The sequence below is a fragment of the Phascolarctos cinereus genome, unplaced genomic scaffold (genome assembly GCF_003287225.1).
Source record: "Phascolarctos cinereus isolate Bilbo 61053 unplaced genomic scaffold, phaCin_HiC Scaffold_7;HRSCAF=346, whole genome shotgun sequence".
In the NCBI taxonomy this organism is placed as follows: Eukaryota; Metazoa; Chordata; class Mammalia; order Diprotodontia; family Phascolarctidae; genus Phascolarctos; species Phascolarctos cinereus.
In genome coordinates, this window is record NW_027556180.1 from 58,288,737 (window position 1) to 58,311,903 (window position 23,167).

Here is a 23,167-nt window from a genome sequence, read left to right on the forward strand (position 1 = left end):
AACTCTGTGACTAGGCAAATAAATTAACCTTTCTGAGCCTCATTTTCTCCTCTGTATGTTAGGGATAATAATATCTTGCAATGCCTACTGTTGATAGCCTCAAATGAGATTATCAACAAAGAGCCTTGCAAATCTGAAACAGCTTTCCAATTATCATTAGATGGGGTGTCCCAAAAATTTCACTAAGAGTTTTAAGATTCCCTGTATTTATAATTGTTACTTCTGGTCCCCTCCCATCCTGGTACTCAGAAACTACTATTTTTCATTGGTGGAGAAACATGCATCCTGACAGATAATGGGAAGTTTTCTGCATTTCTATAAATGTCAGTCCTCTTCATTTAATTTTTTAAGACAATGAGACTTTTCTAGGGTGTGTGTCTCCATCTAATACATTTCGTTCCATCTGTAATTCTCCAAGCCTTGCCTTGGAGATCCATAAATTAATTCTTGCTGCAGGCTTGGTTCCTTGTCCCTTCTAAGGTTTACCAGGATTCCTCATGTGAAAGGATTATAATTAAGAGTGAGCGTCTCTACCTGACTATCATACAGGCTAAAGCTGGTGTATCTCTTGAGTTCTCGAGTTCTGATCTCAGTGACTAAACCTAGTGCCAGTCTGGTAAGCGCCCAGGAACAGAGGCCACCAGGGTACTCCAGGAGTGGTATATTGTCCCAGGTTGGAAACAGAGCAGGATTCCATGCTGATTAGTAATGAGTGGCCTCTGTGCTTCCAATCTGAGTGACATAGGAAGACCCAGTCTCCCCACCAACCCACAAAAAAGTGACACTCTCGACCTTGTTAACTCACATTTTTATCAAGTTTTAGGGTTTGTAAGGACTTTCCCTTATAGCAGCTCTGTGAAGTGCAGGGTTTTCTTGCCATCCCCATTTGACAGAGAGGGAAATGGAGGCTCCTCTTGGTTAGGTGACTTGGCCAGTTATATGACTAGTAAGTGTTGAAGCTAAGGTCCAAACCTCAGTCTGCTAGCCCCAGGACCATAACTTTTTCATCTACAGGAAGAGTTATTAAACTTTTTTGTGCCGTGGACCCCTGTGGAAATCTGGTGAAACCAATGGACCTCTTCCCAGAATAATGTTTTTTAAAGAATTAAAGGAGATGTTAATTTCAGTGGATGTTAGTGAAAATAAAAGTGTATGTTTTTCTTATCTAAGTTCATGGACCCCTTGAAATCTATCCACATATCCCTTGAGGGTACCTGGATTGACCCTAGGTTAAGACCCCGTGCTCCATATCATGGGGGGCTTCCCTATTCCATGCATAAGCACCTATTTACACTCCTAACCCATGTCCTGGTTGCTCTCCACCTTGCAGAGAGGTGAATTGTCCTTCTGCATCCATAAAAGCTTTGTGGTCTTGCTGCCCACAAATTATTCCTGATTTAGTTTTTACTCCAGAAACAAAATGTCTCTTTATTGTCAGGTCAAGAAGTCTGTGACCTGACCTCCAAAATAACCAATTCAAAATAGCTTTTAGACTTGGGTTTTCCTTCCAACTAAGCCAGGCAGCAACAAGAGGAGGGCAGCCAGTATGATCCAAGGTCTTGGATCCATTAAAGGATCTGGGAGTGTTTAACTTGGAGAAGATAAGACTTGGGGAAGAATGAATCCCTTGGAAGGGTCATCGTGGGAAAAGATGGATTACACTTGTTCTATTTGGCATTACGGGGCAGAACCAATGGGTGGAAGAGGGAAAACTGACTAGAGCAGGTGTGGGGAACCTGTGGCCTCAAGGCCACGTGTGGCCCTCTAGGTCCTCAAGAGCAGCCTTTTGATTGAGTCAAAATTTTACATAATGCATCCTTTTATTGAGGGGATTTGTTCTGTGAAGTTTGGGTTCAGTCAGAGGCCCAAACCTGAGGACCTAAAGGGCCATATGTGGCCTCAAGGCCACAGATTCCTCACCCCTGGACTAGAGAAAGGGAAAAGCTTCTTTTTAATTAAAGTTTTCCTGAAGTGGACACCTTGAGAGATGGTGCTTTCCTCTTCTCTGCAAGTGAAGACTGGATAAACCCTTGTCCAATATGTTGGAGAGGAACTTTGTTTTAGGGTCTAGATTAGACTAGATGGCCCAAGTTTCCTTCCAACTCTGAGATTCTGTGACTCTATAATGCCATTCAACATCTGGAATTGTATGCATTCTCTTTTAAGATACTGACTCCTTTATTTATTTTGGGTTTTTTTTTTGTTTGTTTTTTGTGGCTAGGAAATGGGGTTAAGTGACTTATACAGGGCCACACAGCTAGTAAGTGTTATGTGTCTGAGGCTGGATTTGAACTCAGGTCCTCTTGAATCTAGAGGCTGGTGCCCTCTCCACTGTGCCACCAAGCTGCCCCTACCAAGACTCCTTTAGTAAATTGCTTCTTGGATAGTGTATGAAAGAACTGATTCAAACTTTTGATCAAGAAGATTAGAATGTCAGAGTTTGAAGGATAGTAAGACATCATTTAATCTTACTGCTTATTTAACAGATGGAGAAATTGAGGTGGGGACTATTATTCTGCATTAAAGCAGTCTTTCCATCACATGAAGAGTATTGTTATTTGTTATTTATCTTTTAAACTTGTTATTGTATCCTGAAAGCCAGAGGAACATGGACTTGGAATCACAACAACCATTCATGGCTTAGCAAACACAAAAATGCCACATTTTTCTAGTCATATTAAGGAATGGAGTATTCCACACAAGTGAATATTCCATATAACCAAAGCATTAAAATATTTTTTTCTTTTGAATGAATAAATGAATGGAAAACCATTTATTAAGCACTTACTATTTGCCAAACACTCTTCTAAGTGTCAGGGATACAAATACAAGAGTCCTTTACATCAGATCATACATTCTTATATAGGGAAATAACACGTATAAGGGAGTGGCCATGGAGGGATATTATGGCTTGGTAAATTACAGAAATGGTGAGTGGAACCATAAAGGAGAGGATTTATACACACTTTCTAGGAGCAGTGAGAATTGATTTAGGCTCCCAAACGGGAGAGACAGCCTGGCATAAAGAATAGAGAACTGACCTTGAAGCCAAGAATACCTGCATTCAGGTCCTGCCTCTGACCCATACTGCTTGGGTGGCTCTCAGCAAGTCAGTTCATCAATGCTCTAGGCAACTCTTCAAGACTTTAAGTTATAGGCAGGGTGCCAACCTGCCAACCTGCCTTGGTAAAAGGAGTTTCCTCACCTGGAAGCTCCCTAAGCCAATGAAATCATAGGTCCAGACCCTATCCGGGACTGGAAGGGAGGGGAAGAACATGGGGTGTACATATGGCTGATAAGGAAAAGTCTAGGGCACGAGAACAGTGCAGGAGTGAGGAAGCTGAGGCCTCGAGGCCACATGTGGCCCTCTAGGTCCTTGGGTGCAGCCTTTTGACTAAGTCCAAGTTTTGCAGAACAAATCCTTTTATTAAGGGGATTTGTTCTGTGAAGTTTGGATTCAGTCAAAGGGCTGCACTTGAGGACCAAGAGGGCCACGTATGGCCTTGAGGTCACAGGTTCCCTAGCCCTGACATAGTGTATATTCCAAAGTTTATTACACACTTTCCTGCCCTCTGAAATAGAAGATAGAAAATTGTTTATTTTCTTTTATTTTCTTTTTTATTTCTTTTCGTCATAACTGAAGTTCATCATTACAAATGTCTGTTGTTATGCTTACAATATGCTATCCTCAGGGGATATTGAACTGTTTGCCCCAGGCTACTCTGTAGTTGGTATGTTTGCCTGCCTTTTATAGTTTTTCTTTTTCTCCTCTTTCCTTGACAGACTGCCAGCTGTCACTTTTTGTTACTGTCAGTTCCTGCCTATAGAAAGCTCTTTCCTTCCTTCCTTCTTCTCTCCCTTCCTTCCTTCCTTCTTTCCTCCCTTCCTTCCTTCCTTCCTTCCTTCCTTCCTTCCTTCCTTCCTTCCTTCCTTCCTTCCTTCCTTCCTTCCTTCCTCCCTTCTTTCTTTCCTTCCTTCCTTCTTTCCTTCCTTCCTCCCATCCTCCCATCCTTCCATCCTTCCTTCCTTCCTTCCTTCCTTCCTTCCTTCCTTCCTTCCTTCCTTCCTTCCTTCCTTCCTTCCTTCCTCCCTTCCTTCCTTCCTCCCTTCCTCCCTCCCTCCTCCCTCCCTCCCTCCCTCTCTTCCTTCCTTCCTCCCTTCCTTCCTTCCTCCCTTCCTTCCTTCCTTCCTTCCTCCCTTCCTTCCTTCCTCCCTTCTTTCCTCCCTTCCTTCCTTCCTCCCTTCCTTCCTCCCTCCCTTCCTCTCTTCCTCCTTTCCTTCCTTCCTTCCTTCCTTCCTTCCTTCCTTCCTTCCTTCCTTCCTTCCTTCCTTCCTCCTTTCCTTCCTTCCTTCCTCCTTCTCTCCTTTCCTTCTTTCTTTCCTTCCTTCCTCCTTTCCTCCCTCCCTCCCTCCCTCCTCCCTCCCTCCCTTCCTTCCTTCCTTCCTTCCTTCCTTCCTTCCTTCTTCCTTCCTTCCTTCCTTCCTTCCTTCCTTCCTTCCTTCCTTCCTTCTTTCCTCCCTTCCTCCCTCCCTCCCTTCCTTGTTTCTTTTATATTTTATATTTATATTTATATTATATATAAACCATTTATTAAGCATTTACTATTTGCCAAACACTCTTCTAAGTGTCAGGGATACAAATACAAGAGTCCTTTACATCAGATCATACATTCTTATATAGGGAAATAACACATATAAGGGAGTGGCCATGGAGGGATATTATGGCTTGGTAAATTGCTTATTAAATGCTCACTGATTGTGCCTTGCATATAGTAGATACTTCATAACCACGTGCTGATTGCTTGCTTGCTTGGTGCAGATCAAGTGCACTTGGAGCCTTAGAAAAGAGAGAACACTTTCCTCTGGAGGAGATCAAGGAAGGGTTTACAGAGGTGGCTTCTGTGCTGAGCCTTGAAGGATGTGCACCTCAGGCAATGGGGAACACCCTCTGTGAATTCTCAGATACCAGATTTGGGGGAACAGTTAGCAATCTAGTTTAACTTTACCCCAAGGTGTGCAAAGAGAAGTTACGGGAAAAAGAAAGTCCTTAAGAGGACTTTCCTTGAGAGGATGGCGTGACTTAGGAGGGAGATCCCAACCATTTGGGACATGTTGAGTTTGAGGTGATTTGTGTTATCTGGGCACTGGGGGATTTAGTACAAAAGCTCAGGGGATAAATAGGTGCTGGTTATGTAGAGTTGAGAGTGATCTGCATAGAGCTTGTCATCGAACCCATGGGAGCAGAGGAGATCTAAGGGAGAGAATTAGTGAGGTTTAGAGTGGTAGAAGCTTCTAGAAAATAAGTAAGTGAAATATTACTGAAGATTGATGAGATTGGGTATGTTGCCACCCTAGGAAGCCTCTAGGGGGAGTTCCATGATCAAGAATTAGAAATTCTTCTGATTATATCCTCTTGTCATTCCATTTCTCCCTACGCCTGGTTCTTCCTAAACCGTTATTCCACTTCACTGCGCCCTGTGGTCTCTCCACCCTTCCGTGTTCTCCCAGTGTTCCCTCACCCCTTGCTCTGGCTTCACTTTCCTCCCTTTCCAATATTGACCCTACAGTTAACCCACTCTAGTTTTGCGCTGTTCTCAATACCTTGCCCCGTTTGTTCTATTGACACATATGCCTTGCCAAACTCCAATCCTGAACTATCCCATCATCTGCCTCTTCTGTTGTTCCTCACATGCTTTTGATTGGTGCTAAGGGAAGCCATGCAACAATGCTGATTGGGTCCATCATCAATTCATGTTATCTAATTTCAACTGGATCTTCACTGAAATAAGAGAATCCTTTTATTCTTCCATGAGTGACTTCCTATGAAATTGTCCTTGATGGCTGTTCTAAAATGTCCTCTCTCCTTTCATACTCCCCACAGCACCCTCTCAGCAGAGGAATTAGCTTCTTACTTTACAAACAAAACAGGGGCCCCACCTTACCTGCTTCCTCTTGTCCCCTCCCATAAATCTTGAAATCCCAAGATGTTCTCTTCTGTTTTACTCCAGTCTCTGCCAGCCTTTATACTAGATTCCCCTATTTCCTCTAATGGATTTCTTTCCACCTCTCCACACTGCCCCCCCCCACTAATCTCTCTTTATCCACTGGTTCCTTTGTGCTGCCTATAAGCAGGCCCAGATATCCCCCATCTGTAGCAATCTTTTACTATACCCTACCACCCTTCAAACTATCTTTCAAGATCTCTCTTTCCTTTCTCAGCCAAACACCTAGAAAAAGCTATCTACATTGTGCCCTGCAATTCTCTTACTTATTTATTTACTTATTTTACTTATTTATTTACTTACTTATTTCTTGCAATCTGGCTCCCCATATTATCACTTAAATGAAGCTACTCTCTCCAAAATTACCAGTGATTTTTTAAAAATTGCCAAATTCAATGAGCTTTTCCCATTCCTCATGCTTCTTGACTTCCTTGTGGCGTTTGATGCAATTGAAGCTGCTCTTCTCCAGGATGGCCTCTCTTGGGTTTTTGTGACTCTGTTCTCTCCTTGGTTGCCCTCCTGCTTGACTGACTGTTCCTTTTGTCTCCTTTGCTGATTCATTACCCACCTTCCGCCCCCTAACTATGGGGATACCCAAGACTCTGCCCAAGTTATCTGCTCTTCTCTCCTTATGCCCTCTTTATCAGTGATTTTGCTAGTTTCCATGGGTTTCCATTTTCATCTGTGCAGATCACCTCCAGTTCCTAGTCTCTCTCTCTCTCTCTCCTATTCCCGTATCACTAACATTCTATCGGCTATTTCCAACATGACATCCCACTGGCACATCAAACTCTACGCATAAAGGATTGAATTAGTTTCTTTCCCCCCAAACACACTTACTTATATGTTATCACCCCTAATAGAACGAAAGCTCTTCAAGGGCAGAGACTTTTAATTTTTGTTTTTTACTCCCCAGTGCTGAGCACTGGCACTTAACAGTAGGCACTTAATAAATGTGTGTTGGTTTTTTGTCTGGGTGTTAACTCTGTCTGAAGCATCAATGGGACCTGTTGTTTTCTCTTTATCTATAAACTCACTTTTTCTTTTTCTCAAAAGGGAATACCTGGTACCTCGGGGCTAACTGGTCCTAAAGGAGAAAAGGGTGATATGGTTATAGCAAGAATCAAAGGTAAATCCAATTTTTAAAAACTTTCTGTCACTTTGAAAATAATGCATGAATCAACCACCTTTCTAATTTTGTGTGATTCATCTGCACCTTCATCCCATTCATGGATGAGTCAAATGTTGGCACAGTCCCATCCACTGAGGAGGTCTTTAATACATGCTTTTGGACAATGATGACTTTCATGGTGGGTGATATTCGAAAACTATCAAAACCTCTTTCTGTTCTTCATTTCCTAGGGCTCCTTTGTGCCTGTAAATAACTTTTCATAGTAATTAGGATAGCTAAGATCTAAAACTACGTACTGGCCTCCTCCCAGTCTTTGGGTATATAGTGAGTCCTCCTAACTCAACGCTTTCACTAGCCAAAATAAATATTTGTCCGGCATTCAGATCCTCATTTTGCTTGACTGAGATTTGATGCAAAGATCCCTTTTCCATTCCTGGCATTTATTAAGTACGATAGGAATCCATCAGGATATAGGGATAATTTCTACATTATAATAAGAATGATACAACCCATATTATCATGTATAAGTAACAAGAAGCTCACATTTATGTGGCAGTTTTTTACTTTACATACATCATCTCACTTCATCATTAAAAGTTTTGTAAGGGGTGTGTGTGTATACACACAGACACATGTATACGCATGTGTACACACATGTAAATGTATACATACATATATGTATATACATGTACATGTATATACACATATGTAAACATGTATATGTAGGTATGTATGTGTGTATGTATATGTGTGTGTATATATATACACACATATATATACATATATATGTATATGTATATGCTGATTTTACAGATGATGAAAAGGAATCTCTAAGAAGATAAGTGCCTCACCCATGATCAAACAACTGGCAAGAGTCTGAAATGGGATTCAAACCAAGACCATGTGACCCCAAGTCCCACATTCTTTCTACTAGTCTCACCCACTCATTAATGCCAGAGTTTAGAGAAAATATGTGTTTCTTTTGGGAAGATGAAGTTTCCTCTTGGTTCATTGGTAGCAAACTTGTTGGGGTCCACTGTTTCTGCTTCTTCTGGGGCGCGATGCTCCATTGGAACTGAGATGTTTAGCCTGGGCTTGAATAGCCCTGCTCCCAGCTTCCTTGCTCCAGGGCTATCCCTTACTCTTCTTTCCAACAAGATCCCTTTATTCCTACTAGGCCCATCCTTTCCTTCAGCTGGTTTTGCATTTCTGTGATCATTCACTGTCCTCTCTCACTCTCTTTTCTTCCTTTGTATCCTTCGTGCTTTTTTCTAAGGTGGATGTTGACCCTTTATTTGTGCCCTCCTTCTGTTGAGAGTCCTCCATACATTCTAAGACACCTCCTTAAAAAGATGGCAATAGGTTGCATAAAGTATAGACTTTTCCCATAGCAGCCAGACCAAATATTACTCCTTTACCAGCCTTACTTACAGCCAGGGAGTTGCCTGTATCTGTTCTTATCTGCCTTTACCACTCCTCTGCCCCAGTCTCATATCTCTGTCTGAAAGTCTATCATTAGAAATTCATTTCTTTGGGTTAAACCATTGTACCTTTAGGCATTCCCTGTTGAAGCCCATATATCCTTGAAAGAGGAAAACATATTGAACTTAGAGTGAATGAGTTCAAGATTTTGTTTTCCAAAAGAGACAGCTAAGTGCAAGGCTCTGAAATAATGGGGGGAAATTGACTGGAGAGTGGAGTTTAGTTTTGAGACATTACCTGGGGAAAGCAGGTGTAGGTGAGTGGGCCGCTCTAGTGTAGGGCAGTTGGGCCTATGGCCAAGGGACTGCATGTGGACATAGGGTACTTGGGGGCAATGAGGTAGGGTACAGGTAACATCAGCTGGTGGAGGAAAGGGCAGCTTAGAAGGGACTAGAGACAAACTGCCTTAGTTTTGCTTTGGTTTGGATCTATTCCTCAATATTAGGCCATAGAGAAAGAAGAAAAACAAGTAATAACAATATCCCCATGTAGCAATTCATAGCATGTAATATAATCCCTACCCCAACCATGTAAGATAGGTAGCAGAAGTATTACTATCCATATTTTACAGATGAGGAAACTGCTGTTCAGAGAGATTGTGACTTTCTCAAGGTCATAGAGTTAGTAAGTTACCAAAATGGAGATTTAAGTCTAGATCTGTAAAATGAGTGTTCTTGCCACAATTCTACAGCCGTCTTGTGGTACACTTCTAGGGGCAGCTACGTGGTGCAATGGATAGAGCACCAGCCCTGAATTCAGGAAGACCTGAGTTCAAATCCGGCCTCAACACATAACACTTACTAGCTGTATGACCCTGGGCAAGTCACTTAACCCCATTGCCTAGACAAAAAAAAAAAAGGAAAGAGTGTTAGCACAGGTGAGGGTTTCCAAAATCTCAATGTTGTTCCATTCTTTAGGTTTTCTATAAAGAAAACCTATAAAGATTCATTTTGGCAGAAGAAAATGTAGAGCTTAAGCCAAATTAGAAAAGATTTTATAACACAATGTTTTCTTTTCTTATTATTTTTCTTATTTTTCATTTTATCCATCACTAATTTAAAGGTTGGAGTATCTTTTGTTTTTTTTCCTAGGAAGAAAAGGAGAAAAGGGGCATGATGGGCTTCCTGGATATCCAGGGCAGGAAGGGGTTCCTGGTCAGAATGGACTGTATGGAGAAAGAGGAGAGCCAGGTCTTCCAGTATGTGAAACTTTTTCCATTACTTTATTTTCTTAGCTTTCGTGATCACAAGTGAACGTTCTTCTTGGTAAATTGTAAATAAATAATAGTAAGTTCACATGTTATAAACCTATGAGGGTAATTTTTCAATTCATAATTATACAAGGATACATAATTTCCAAATAAATCATTAAATGAGAGATGGTTTGAAACCATGGCTGGCAGTTCATTTATAACAGTCTTTTCTGCCACTTTCTCAGCAGAGTTGCCCTCGCGTTCATTCCTCTGTGTGGCCCTTTCATCCACAAAGCTCTCACTGACTGTAGCTTGTGGCTGCTCAGCCAATTTTGTTGGCAAATGACGTGAATGAAGCCAAGGTCGTGGGTTCAAGCTACTGTTACTGTTTTCCACGGATATAAACAGACCCCCAGATACTAGTCAACTATCTTACAAAGTCTTGTCTCTGGTCATAGTGAGGAATAAGTAAAAGAATAATATTAAAATGTCTTAGAATTTCTGTGTTTGGTGATAAAAAAATTCAATTCACCAATTCAATTAGATTTATATCGAGTGTCTGCTCTGTCAGCACTGGGGATGAGACAAAGACAAAACATAAAACAATTCTTGCCCTCAAAGAGTTTGCATTCTACTTGGAGATACAACATGTAAGACAAATAAGTAAACACCAAGCCAATGTGACAGAGTTAGCATGAACTAGGGAGATCAGGAAAAATTTCATTTAGGTGCCTCAACTGAAACTTGTGGAAAGTTAAGGATTCCAAGAGGCAGAAATGAGGAGAGAATGTACACAAAGCATGGTGGATAGCCCTTTCAAAGGATGGAGAAAGGAGATGGAATGCTGAATTCTGGAAATAGTAAGGAGGCCAGTTTGTCTAAAAATAGGAAACATGAAAAGGAGTAATGTGAAATAAGCCTCGAAAACTGCATTAGAAGTTTAGAGGTAGGGGTGATTAGACCATTTTCCCCACACTTTAGTAGTGAATGCTTTCTAAATGAACGAGCTTGTGGGAAGTCAGCCACACCAGAAAATTGAGATAGCCCAGTCCCAAAATGCGTGCATCTGACACCACATTTATTGGAAAGATATTTTGGAGCACAATTAGCTGCTCAGTGGTCTTACACAAGATAACAGATAGGGGACCCTTAGGAATACATGGTTAATGATGGACCATATATTCTTGGGGTGTCTTAACAGAAGCAGAGCACAAATAAATATACATGCGTGTCTGCTTACTCTAATACAAATGATTTCCTAACTAAATTCATGCAATTATTAGACCATATTGAAAGCATTATATGCAAGTGTTCACTGACAAAATATTTAACAAGGAATCAATTTATCTTAACAATTGGTAGAAAGATATGCTTTTTTTTTTTTGGTACTTTGGGATAGGCTAATTCAATGGAAAAGGCAAAAACCAATTTTCCGTAATTAAAAAACAGAGCAAGCATGTTAATTCTTATTCATACATAGGTTCTTCCTACTCCTCAGGGTTGGGATTTTGCCCTTGCATAGTTCAGTAGAGGAAAGGGGGAAAAGATCTCTTAACCACAGTAATATGCTTTTACAGAAAGGCAGCATCAATACTGAGTTCCACAAAGTTATAATGATGTAAATATACATTTCTATTCACTGATACGTGCCTCTGTCTCAAAGATGAGAAGCAACCTTTGGCTTTCCAGATAGTTCCCCAGTCTCCCATCTATGTGAGGTTCAGGGCTTTTGCTACTGTTTGTGGTTTTTTTTTTCTCCAAGTGATTGTTTTAGTGTGGATGTCTTAGCATTTTTTTGTGTCCTAGACCCTTTGGGAAGTCTAGTGAAGGCCATAATTCCTTCTGAGAATCAGGTTTTCAATGCATAAAATAAAATACAGATTATTACAAAGGAAGCCAATTGTATTCAAATTCATTTATCAACATATTGCTAAAAATCAAGTTCACAGACTCCAGGTTAAGAACACCCTTCTTAGACAGAAGAAGGTTGCTGAGAGTTTAATAAGTGAAAGAGAAAAGGTTTGGAATATTTGTTCATTTTCCCAATTGTTTTAATGATTAAATGGACAACACAGGATGTGGGGACAACTGTCAGCCACAACATTGCTTCATACTACTGCTCTTAAAAAAAGGGGGAGGAAGGAAACAAGCATTTATTAAGTACCTACTATATACCAGTACTTGTGTTAGGCACTTCTTTACAAATATTATCTCATTTGATCCTCATAAAAACCCTGGGAGGTGGATGCTGTTTTTGTCCTCATTTTACAGTTGAGGAGACTGAGACTGAGGTTAAGTGACTTGCCCAGGGTCACACAGCAAGGAACTGTCTGAGGATATATCTGAACTCAAGTCTTCCTGTCTCCAAGCTCAGCACTCTATCAGTTCTGACACCTAGCTAACTCTAGGGAAAAGGATGATTATAAAATAGAAGGGCTTTTCTTTTTTCTACAATTCTTTTTAAAATAGCTTCCAGGGGAAAGTTTACAGTAGAGACCTCCCTGAATATTTGTTCAGTAATATATCGTTAGGGACCCCATTCAATATTCTGGTCTCTAGGATTCAGGAACATGTGGTTATAGGACGAAGTAAGTCTAGAATGAAAAAGAAAAGGCATTATTTGGGAAGGAAAGTCAAATATCCATAGCTTAAAGCAAGAAGAAAAGTAGGAAAGAGAGAGACAAGTTTTCTTTATTATTATTGTCCTAAAGCACCTTTGAGTCCTGTCTCATATCTCCAGCTGTCTTTCAGACGTCTCACATTGGATGTACAGAAGACATTTTAAACTCAACTTTCCCCAGACTAAACTCTCTAAACTCTCCCCCCTTCCAAACTTTCCTATTACACCCTTCCACTCCCCAGGCTCTCAACCTAGGCACACATTCAACTCATCCCTGTCTCTTACCACCCCCCACCCCCCGTATCCAATCTGTTGCCAAGGACTGTCAATTTCACCTTTGCAGCATCTCTCAAATATGCCCCCTTCTCTCCTCGGATACTGCCACCATCCTCATGCAGGCTCCCATCACCTCTTGCTTAGACTTTTACAATAGCCTGTTGATGGGTCTGCCCACCTCAAGTCTCTCCTTACCCCACTCCATTCTCCATTCAGTCACTAGAGTGATTTTCCTAAAGCTCAGATCCATTCATGCTACTACGACCCATTCCAATAAACTCCAATGTCTTCCTATCACCTCCAGTATTAATCCAATCCCAATAAACATTTATGGAGTACCCACTATGTTCCAGGCACTGTGCTAAGCACAGGAAATGCAATTAATAAAAAGAAAGGCAACCCTTGTTCTCAAGGAGCTTACAATTAATGGACTATAACAGGATCAAATATGAAGCCATCTGTTAGGCATTCAAAGCCCTTCCCTAGACCCTCCCCTACTCCTGTTTTCCCAGACTTCTTACACCATGCTCCTTGCCATGTATTCTTTGATGCAGTGACATTGGCCTCCTTGCTGTTCCACAAACAAGATACTACATCTCTTGGCTGTGCCTGGAATGCTCCCTCCTCATCTACTTCCTAACTCCCTTCAAGTCTCAACTAAAATCCCATCTCCAGGAAGCCTTTCCCAATCCCTCTTCATTCTAGTGCCTTCTCTCTGTTAGCTGTTTCCTATTTATCCTGTATTTAGCTTGTTGGCACACATTTGTTTACCTGTTGTCCCCCTCAATGGACAGAAAATTCCTGGAGGGCAGGGATCATCTTTTCCTTTCTTTGCATCAGCAATGCTTAGCATAGTGCCTCGCTCATAGTAAGCATTTAATAAATGCTTATTGACAGTTTTCAAGTTTGGCTCCATGGTCTTTGGAGTCTTCAGCTCCTGAAAGGATTTTAAAGGACAATTTATACAGGGATTATTTCACATAGAGGCTTCCATGGAAGGCTTTCATGATTTATTTGTGAGATAATTCAGCTGACAAATTTAGGTGGACTGAAAAAGGGACCCATTATAGGAGCTAAGATGGAGCCAGACTGTGAAGGGTTTTAAAGGCCCAGCTGAATAATTGGTATTTTATCCTAGAGGCAATAGGAAGACACTGAAAACTGGATAAAAAATGGTTCTATTGCTGCTTTTTATTTTTAACAATCTATCTAACAACCTCACCTCTCCCACTGCCATCATACCCTTCCTTGTAACAAAGAAAAGCCAAGCACCACAGCAAGTAGATCTAATAGTATATACCATATTTAATATCTGTAGCTTCTACCTTTTTATGGAGAGGAGGAAGATGTGTTTCCTTATCTCTTTTCTAGGACCGAATTTGTTCATTATATTGCTCTGGAGTATTATCATTTATATTATATTATATATTATAACATATATTATTATAGCCATCTATGTTGTTCTCTTGGTTATGCTTTCTTTAATCCCAAAACTTCAGCTAAATCTTCCTGTGTTTTTCTGAATTCCTATATTCACAATCTCATAAGACACCATCATTTTCCGTTATATTAATATGCAACTGTAATTTGTTCAGGTACCCCTCCAGTCAATAGACACTTATTTCCTTTCCAGTGTTCACTGACACAGAAAGCCCTATTCTGAATATTTTCTTACATATAGGACTTTCTTTCTGAGATTTCAGAATGTTATTCTGTCTTCTATACAGTCCTTTGGAATACTCCCGGATATTCTAATCACAAACGCCTAGTATTTCATCTGAAACCTACCTATCATCCAGGAGGTCATTTAGAAGCCTTCTGATGGTGGACAAAGTGGTTTGCATATATGCCTTGACGTTTATGTGAATGCCAAAGAATAGTGACCTCTTTGAGGGTATATTTTCAATAACTGGGTATGAATAGTTTGAAGACTTCTCTCATAATACCGATCTGGTTTTCAGAATGGTTGGAACATTTCACAGCTTCACAAACATTGTATTAGTGGGCCTGCATTCCCACAACCCTTTCAATTGTCTATTGTCTTGTGTCTATTGCCAATTTGATGAGTATGAGGTGAAACCTCAGTTTCCACATCTGTAAAGTGGGAATAACAATGCCTACCCTAATGTCACTGGGATGAAATGAGACAATTGATGGGGATATGATCTCAAAACCATAAAGTATTATAAATATATAAGGTTGTCTTTTAACTTCAACAAAAAACTAAATTATTTTACATCAAGTATTACAATATTGTTACAAATCAATACTAAACAAAGTCCTCTGGCTGTCATTATTCAACTTTAATTTATTATAAAATGAGCTAATTAAAATTAGTTGCCATCTGTGTTATCCTCTCTCCTAAACCAGATGTGATTAAACTGATGGGTTTAAAGACAAGTTGAGTCTTTCATACAACCAGACCTTGAATATTGGGCTTGAATACAGTGGTGCAGAAAGTTGTTCTGATTAAATTAACACAAGATGGAAATTTATGTAATAAGTATTTTTGAACTAATTGGGACATTACCAAAAAAGAGATTGCACTGACTGATGATGGAAATGTTCCCAGGGCAGTCATGGCGGAGCAATCCCAGGCATGGAAGGATCCCTGGGAGCACCAGGATCTCCTGGGAAGATGGGACCAATGGGGCCTCCAGGACTGGGATTTCCAGGTCCAGAAGGGGTGAGAGGAGGGCCAGGGAGTCCTGGCCGCCCTGGTATGAGGGGAGCAGCTGGTTCCAAAGGCCAGAAAGGTAAATTAAAATATTGACATATGGAAAAAGTAAAAAGCTGTTCAATGACCTTATTCCCCAAAGAATTAAGTCATTCCAGGGGTAATGACGGGCAGAGTTTTAGGATTGAAGTTCCAAAAAAGACATTCAAGAATGTCATGGCAGAATTATAATAAAAAATGAAAGCAAGAAATCACAACCAGTTCATAGAACAAACTTGAAAAAGCCAACTTGCCTTTTTTTTTTCTGGTCTCTGTGTGATGGGTTCGAATGGCTTTTTCATTCCTTTGTATCTAGATAACTTGAATATTTTAAAATTAAAGAGGATCTGAGATTTCAGAATGTTATTTTCTCTTCTACACAATCCTTTGAGTTATTCCTGGGTGTTCTAATCACAGACTCCAGTATTTCATCTGAAACCTACCTGATTATCATCCAAGAAGTTATTCAGAGGCCTTCTAAGGTGGACAAACAAGGCCATTTGAATGTAGGCCTTGACATTTCTATGAATTCCAAAGAATAGTGCTGAAGTTACCTCAGACCTTTGGATCAACATACTGGAAAAATTAGGATGGGAGGTAGAAAGAGAGGACTTTTCTACAGATATTGTTTTTTGTTTTATTATTTGTAGACATTTTTTAGTTCCCATTCTTTTTTTTTCCCCCTAGGCTTTCAGGGGGATAAAATAATGTTTTTGCTTTTTAATTTGGAGTTTACTTACAATGTCGACAGCTTGCTATGGGCCAAAATTCAAAGGAATAAAGATCTGGAAGCCACCTGAATTTAGCATCCTGCATTTTCTTTATCCCCATGCAGTGAAATATCTTGATTTGGCAGGGTACTATATCATACTGTATTATTTCCACTGTGATGGAGAGATCATGATTCTGGAATCAGCATGGCTTACTGACTTACTGACTTCTCCCCTAATTCCAGTTTGGTTGGAGAGAGCTGGCTTTAGAATCAGAGGACCTGAGTTAGAATCCTAGCCTTGCTCCTTGCTATCTATGACCTTGGACAAATCACTTAGCTTCTTCCTCAGTTTCCTTATATGTCAAATGAGGGAGTTGTACTAAACAGCCTCTAAGGCCCCTTCTAGTTCTAAATCTGTGATTCTGTGAATGTTCAAGCTAATCCAACCTCCTTTTGCATATGGAGAAAAGTGAAATGATAAAACCAAAGTCCCACAGTCAACTACTATCAGAACTGGTATGAGAATTCAAGTCTCTGGACTAGTAGTCCAGAATTCCCTGTAATACACGCCACATCTTATCAAAGCTTCAGATGATCCTATATTAAACGTCTGTTCTGACAAACACATGGTATTCTTTAAAAGAATATTTATAGGCATGAGGGAAGGGAGAGAAATATTTCATGCTGATTGTCATAAAACACTTCTGACCCTTCCCTGGTGTGTCTGTAAATGTTTTGATCATGAAATATCAAGTGTCAAGCCAGCATCTTCTCGAACTCAGCGTTAAAGACTCTACCCCAAAACCACTTTAGCAAGTGGACGGTTCCTTTCAAATCTGGAATGATTTTTCCCCTCAACTTCCCATGCAGCCTGGCTATACATAAAAGAATTCAGCAGTTCAGTGACATCAGCTTTAATATTTCAATAACAGAGATGCTTGGATTTTTTTCCAAACACCCCGTATTTGAAAGCGTCTGTTTTCTTTCCCTTCAGGTGACACCTATCCTTGTCCTTCTCCCTATCCCGGGAGCCCTGGAGCTCCAGGTGTTCCCGGTGTTCCGGGTAAGTATATCACTCAGAAGCAGCTGTCTTATCTTCCTGCTATAAAAATAAGTAGCATGAATGGTCAACTTTAAACTGCTTAGAAAACATCCAAGTAACTTACTCAGGCTATATCTGAAATAAGGAGCTCCTGGGAAGGCAGTGGGGAATGCATTTTTGGAGTCTTCAAAGCAGGGATCAGTATCTATCAGTGGTATACTGAAGCTAGCTTGTACCGGCTCCAGAGATCCAGTTGTTAAATTTTGTGAAATTGGCAAATGCTATAAATCAGGGATTCATTTATTGTTTTGTTGGTTGTCTAGACTTAAGAAAGTAATGGGGAAATGTTAATAATACAAAGTGAACTTAAATAAAACAGAGTAAACTGTCATGTGTACTTAAAATAAAACTTTTTGGAGACCTGGTTGTTAAACATTTACCAGCACACCACTCACTGATATCCATACCCCCAACAAGGTTTTAAAAAATAATAACGAGGAATGTCAATTGGACTGAACCTCTTGGCCTGTGGAGGTCTGAGCTAGACAGAGCAGGCAAGAATAGCAGTGCAGAGAGTAAGACAGAAGTTTCTTTTCTATAGTGAGGGAAATGACTAACAAGCAAGGAAGGAAACTAGACATATGCACCAGCCCCCCACCCCTAGTGGGAGGACCTGTGGTAGTGTGGGCCCATCTCATTACTTATGCCAATGGCTACATGGTGAGCTGTAGCCCTGACAATGAAGGGTGACCACAACAATGAGACAAGGTTGATTTGTAGTAGGACTTCATGACTGGACTGCAGGGAATACCTGGTGTTGATCAAAGCAATATAATAATTAAAATAATTGAAATAAAATAAATTGAAATAAAATAAATTGAAATAAAATAATTGAAATAATTCTGGGATTTTGCTGTGCCCGAGTTCATCCAGAGGGTGAGTGCAAAAGACTGTTGTTGTGCCAAGCTTAGGGTACAGCTTGCTCGCTGGTCCTTAGCTCTGGAAAACAGGGTGTTTCCTAATAGTATCTTGACAGAAACCAAATAATGGGAGCGTGAAGGATCATTGTGTAGTAGCCCCAAAGGGAGGCTTTCTGGTACAGGGAATTTAGAATCAGACTTGGAACCTGACCGACTCAGGTTGGAATCCCTCCTCTGATACTGGACAGCTGTGGGATCTTGGGTAAGTTATGTAACATCTCTAGATCTCAGTTTCCTCATGAGGGGGTTTGACAAGATGGCCTCTGACACCCCCTCTGGCTCTAAAGTTGTGATTCTGTGAAAAACATTGGACTAAATTCTGTCCACAGATAGTGACAAGATCATCTACCAACAAATTGTCCCTGTGACCCCAGGATTTAAAGATAGCTGTTCATTTTCTACCTATTTATATGTGTTATTATTGAGTTATTTTCAGTCATGTCTGATTCTCCGTGACTCCATCTGGGTTTTCCTTGGCAAAGAAACTGGGGTGGTTTGTCATTTCCTTCTCAGCTCATTTTTACAGATGAAGAAATTGAGGCAAACAAGGTTAAGTGGCTTGGCCAGGGTCATACATCTGGTAAGCATCCCACTAGGAGTTGACTCAGGTCCTGGAGCTCTATCTACTGTGCCACCTAGCTGCCCTAATTTATAAGTAAATTTTTGATATCCCAGTTTCCTCAGAGCCTCAATCCTTCCACTGAAGATGTCTGAAAAGTCAGCCACATATAAAGACACTTGGTTTGATCTTCAAAACCAGCACAGTGCTCAGCACACAGTCGGCATTTAACAAAAACTTGTTGATTGGTTAATTCATGATTCATTTGAAGTGATTTTTTTTTCTTTCCATTGAGTCAATGTCAACATTTATTAAGGGCCTGACATAGTAGATAGTAAAAATCTGAATGGAACAAGATTGGCTAAAATATCAGATGTCAAAAAACACAGGGTTTAGCAGTGACTCTCTAACCCCAGGACAACTAGTGGCATATAATGAACAGAGTGTGAGATAGCTGATAGACAGATGACCTTGAGGCCAGGAAGATCTGAGTTCATCGACCCACCTCTTACATATAATAACCGGATGACTTTAGGAAGGTCATTTAATCTCTTGGTTTCCCTGGCAACTTTCCAAGATTATAAATTGTAGCAGCAATTTCCTCATTGGGCGTTCCCCTGTGCCACTGAAAATCACAGGCCTGATTAAAAAAAAAAAGTTCCTACTGTGTCAGTGAGGTCAGAGGGAAACATACATTTAAAGAGAAAACTAATGTGTTTGAATGGGGTATACTGCCTTTGAAGTGTCTAGGTCTTATGAAGACCTAGGTCTTATGAGGGGCTAATAATAGCTAGCTTTTATATAGCACTTTATCTTTTGCAAAGTGCTTTATATATGTTATCTCATTCGATCCTCACAATAACCATTTGAGACAGCCATTATTATCCCCCTTTTACAGATGCGGATACTGAGATAGAGAGAAGTTAACTGACTCACCGAAGGCCACAATGGTATTATGTGAATGGAGAAATATTCAGAGTCATGGGTCTTCCAGGTTCCAAATCCAGTATTACCTCCACTGTACCACCCAGTTGAGATGGTGGTAAAGGCCTAGTTATGAGGAAGGAGGAAATAGATATTTCACAGTTACCTGTAAAAAGCTGATAGTTGAGGCCATCGAAGTAAGACTGCCAAGCCTACACAATATATACATCAATTTATCTCTTGGGTTTTTTGGTTTGTTTGTATATTTCTCCCTAAAATTAATCAGACCTCCCAAGGTTGTTATTTTTTTTATGGACATCACTGTAGCCCGTGAATTTAGCCTTTTTCATCATAGACAGATGAAGAAGGCCTGGAAGGAAGTGGAAAGGCTGACACCATCTTGTCCTGCTCTTTGATTCTTGGGCTGTACCCAGGTAGTTCTAAAATAAATGGCCTGTTCAATCTATGAAAAGACTGATCACACCAATTGTTTAGCGTCCTGTAGACAACACGATTTCTCGAATGACTGCCCAAATTTTTCATTTTCTAACTGATTGCAGGGTTGTCATGTAAACATAGAGCTGGGGCGCTTCCATTATGATGAAATGAAAACAGAAACAGCCATCTTTGTGGGAGCTTATCCCCGAATGAAATGAACAGCAATCGATTTTTGTTACTGTCGCTCATACTTGAGCCTCCCCCTACTCAAAGCATAAGCCAGAATTTACAATCCATTTCTGGTGGAGATAGTTGCCCATCATTAATCACAACAGGCACAAAACAAGATCCCTGCCAGCAGGGGATCTGGGGACTTAACTCTATGTTATGATTCACTAAGGAAGTGCAGCATCAGTTTCCCAGATAGATTTGCCCTTCATAGATGTTTTCCCAATCTATAAAATACCTGAAACCAACTGTGCATAGAAAGATATGATGAAGGGTTTCATATAGTAAGATCTTTAATAAAGGCATTCACTTTGGGTCCTTTGTTATATGGCTTCATAAAAGGTCATTCACTGGGAAAACATGCATATCTCTAGTCTGATGGTATAAATTTCAAACAGGCAAGATCCCTGTGGGCCTTATCTTGATTTAGAAAACCTCAAATTACCATTATCTCTCTTGTATTATATTTTTATTTATTATATTAAACATTTCCCAATTGCCTCAGTTTGATACCTCTACTCTAGTCTGACTCTTAAAAAATGATAGAAAAGTTAGCCAAACCTTTTAATCTCTAGAAATTAAAGATTTAATATAGAAAATACTCTCATTTAGTACATAATATTGTGTGTAGGAAAAAAGTTCCTAATGTTTACTTTGGAGTTTTCTTTTTTCCCCAGAAAGGCTTGGTGTTCATTGCTGTTTTTCTTTAGGTCATAAGGGATTTCCAGGGCCCCCAGGTGAAGCTGGGCTACCTGGATTTGATGGGCAGAAAGGCCAACGAGGCAAACCAGGAATATCAGAAATACCAGGACCACCTGGTAAGCGAAAAAATGTTTTTCCTTTTTTAGGAATATAGATCAATAAATGTATGAAAGCTAATTTTAACATATCAGGCTGGTTTTTTTTTTTAATATGAAATGCTGGCTCTCTGTTAGGTTCTGCTAGATTGGACGAGGAGCATAATTACCAAGGTTCCTTCTATTTGAAATGTGAAATGTGAATGATCTAAGACAATTCCAAAAGATTCGTGATGGAAAATGCTATGCACATCCAAAGAAAGAACTATGGGGTCTAAATGCAGATAGAAGCATGTTATTTTCATTTTCTTTTTGTTCTTTCATTCTTGTGGTTTTTTCTTTTTGTTCTGTTTCTTCTTTCACAACATTACTAATGTGGAAATATGTTTAATAGGATTGTACATGTATAACCTATATTGGATTGCTTGCTGTCTTGGAGAGAGAGGGAGGGAAAAAAAATTTGGAACTCAAAATCTTATGAAGTGAATGTTAAAAACTATGTTTACATGTAATTGGTAAAAAGAAAATTATTTTAAGTGGAAAAAAAAGAAATATGAAATATGAAAAGAATTCTTTGTTCATTTAAGATTAAAAAAATCAGTTCAGTACAAGGTAAATATTTTGTCATCAGAGAAGGAAACAGGACATATTGATGAGTCTTACTACAAAGGAGGACATGCAACTTCCTTGCCTGAATATAGTGAAGAGAAAAACATCACCAAATGAGCTAGCAGCGTACATTTTCAGAAGATGAAAAAGTTTTTGAAGGATCTTTATTCTCATCACAATATTTTACTGTCTAACATGTACTTTTATTAAATAGGTTTTCGAGGTGATCCTGGAGAGTCCGGTCCTGAAGGTGAAAAAGGGTCAGCCCCTAGTGGTCCTCCAGGCCCTCCAGGGTTACCAGGAATCAATGGTCAAAAAGGAATGCTGGGGGATTCTGTTTATGGCCTGCCAGGGCTTCCAGGAAATATGGGCCCTCCAGGACCGCCTGGGCCTAGCGGGCTCAGAGGTGATCCAGGATTTCCTGGAGCAACAGGTACATGCAATTTTTGGTGGTGTTGGTGCTGGTGGTGGTGCTGGTAGTGGTGCTGGTGGTGGGTCTTTGAGCATAATAGGATGTTGGGATTGGTCACTGAAGATATTGGAGATTAGCTTTGAGTAATCTATAGTGTAAAACTTTTGCCAGGACAGCTTACCCTTATGGAGACCTAGTGATACTCAACATTTTTTCTAAATTTGCCTCTATAGGTAGATGGTTCTAGAATAGATTCGATTAGATAAAGCATTTATTAAGTGCCTTCCATGGGCCGAACACTGTGCTAAACTTTGGAGAAAAAAAAATCAAGGGAGACAATTCCCACCCTTAAGGAATTTATATTCTAATTGAGAAAGATGCATGTAAAAGAGGGGTCCCTATTAGGGGAGGGAAGAAGAGGGTATGGGACAGTGCAATGAAGGATTGTAGGGAAGGCCTGGTGCAAGGCAAAACAGGACAAAAAGCTCACCTTTCACAGCTGCTGGAAGGTGGGATAAAGTTCAAAGGTAATCATTGTACCCTGAGCACGTTGCAGCTGAAACCCAATACATACAAGCTTACTTACACATGCACATATACACATATACTATGTGTCCCTCTAATCTTAGAATGAGAGCTCTCAGTAAGCAAGGATTGTCAATTTTTCTGTTTGCATCCCCAGCACCAAACACAGTGCTAGGTGCACTTAATAACTGCCAAAAAGTTCTCCGAAAAGAGATGTGGCTGGAGACGCTGAGAAATTAAGTGAGTGCTAGACTTGGGGTCAAGGAGACCTGAGTTTAGATTATGCTTCAGACAGCTTACTAGCTGGGCAAGACGCTTAAACCTGTGTCTGCCTCAGTTTACCTATCTGTGAAACGAAGATCAATCATTCCATCAATAAATATTTATTGCCAGACCTTAGCTCAGTGACAGGCACTGTGCTAAGCTCTGGAGATATAAAAAGCAGCAAAAGATAGTCCCTGCCTTCTAGGAGCTCACAGAATGATGCAGGAGATTAAATGAGATAATATATATGCAGTGCT

General features: G+C 40.2%; 1 protein-coding gene across 1 annotated transcript in view; it reads left to right on the forward strand.

Annotated features, from left to right (window-relative positions):
• Window positions 1-23,167, forward strand: part of COL4A4 (collagen type IV alpha 4 chain) — a 152,458-nt gene that overhangs the window by 69,770 nt on the left and 59,521 nt on the right. Inside the window, exons 23-28 of the mRNA XM_078147440.1 lie at window positions 7,059-7,131; window positions 9,708-9,814; window positions 15,277-15,460; window positions 17,127-17,195; window positions 21,014-21,121; window positions 21,924-22,142. Of these exons, the coding sequence (XP_078003566.1) occupies window positions 7,059-7,131; window positions 9,708-9,814; window positions 15,277-15,460; window positions 17,127-17,195; window positions 21,014-21,121; window positions 21,924-22,142 (760 nt within the window). The remainder of the gene's footprint in view (window positions 1-7,058; window positions 7,132-9,707; window positions 9,815-15,276; window positions 15,461-17,126; window positions 17,196-21,013; window positions 21,122-21,923; window positions 22,143-23,167) is intronic.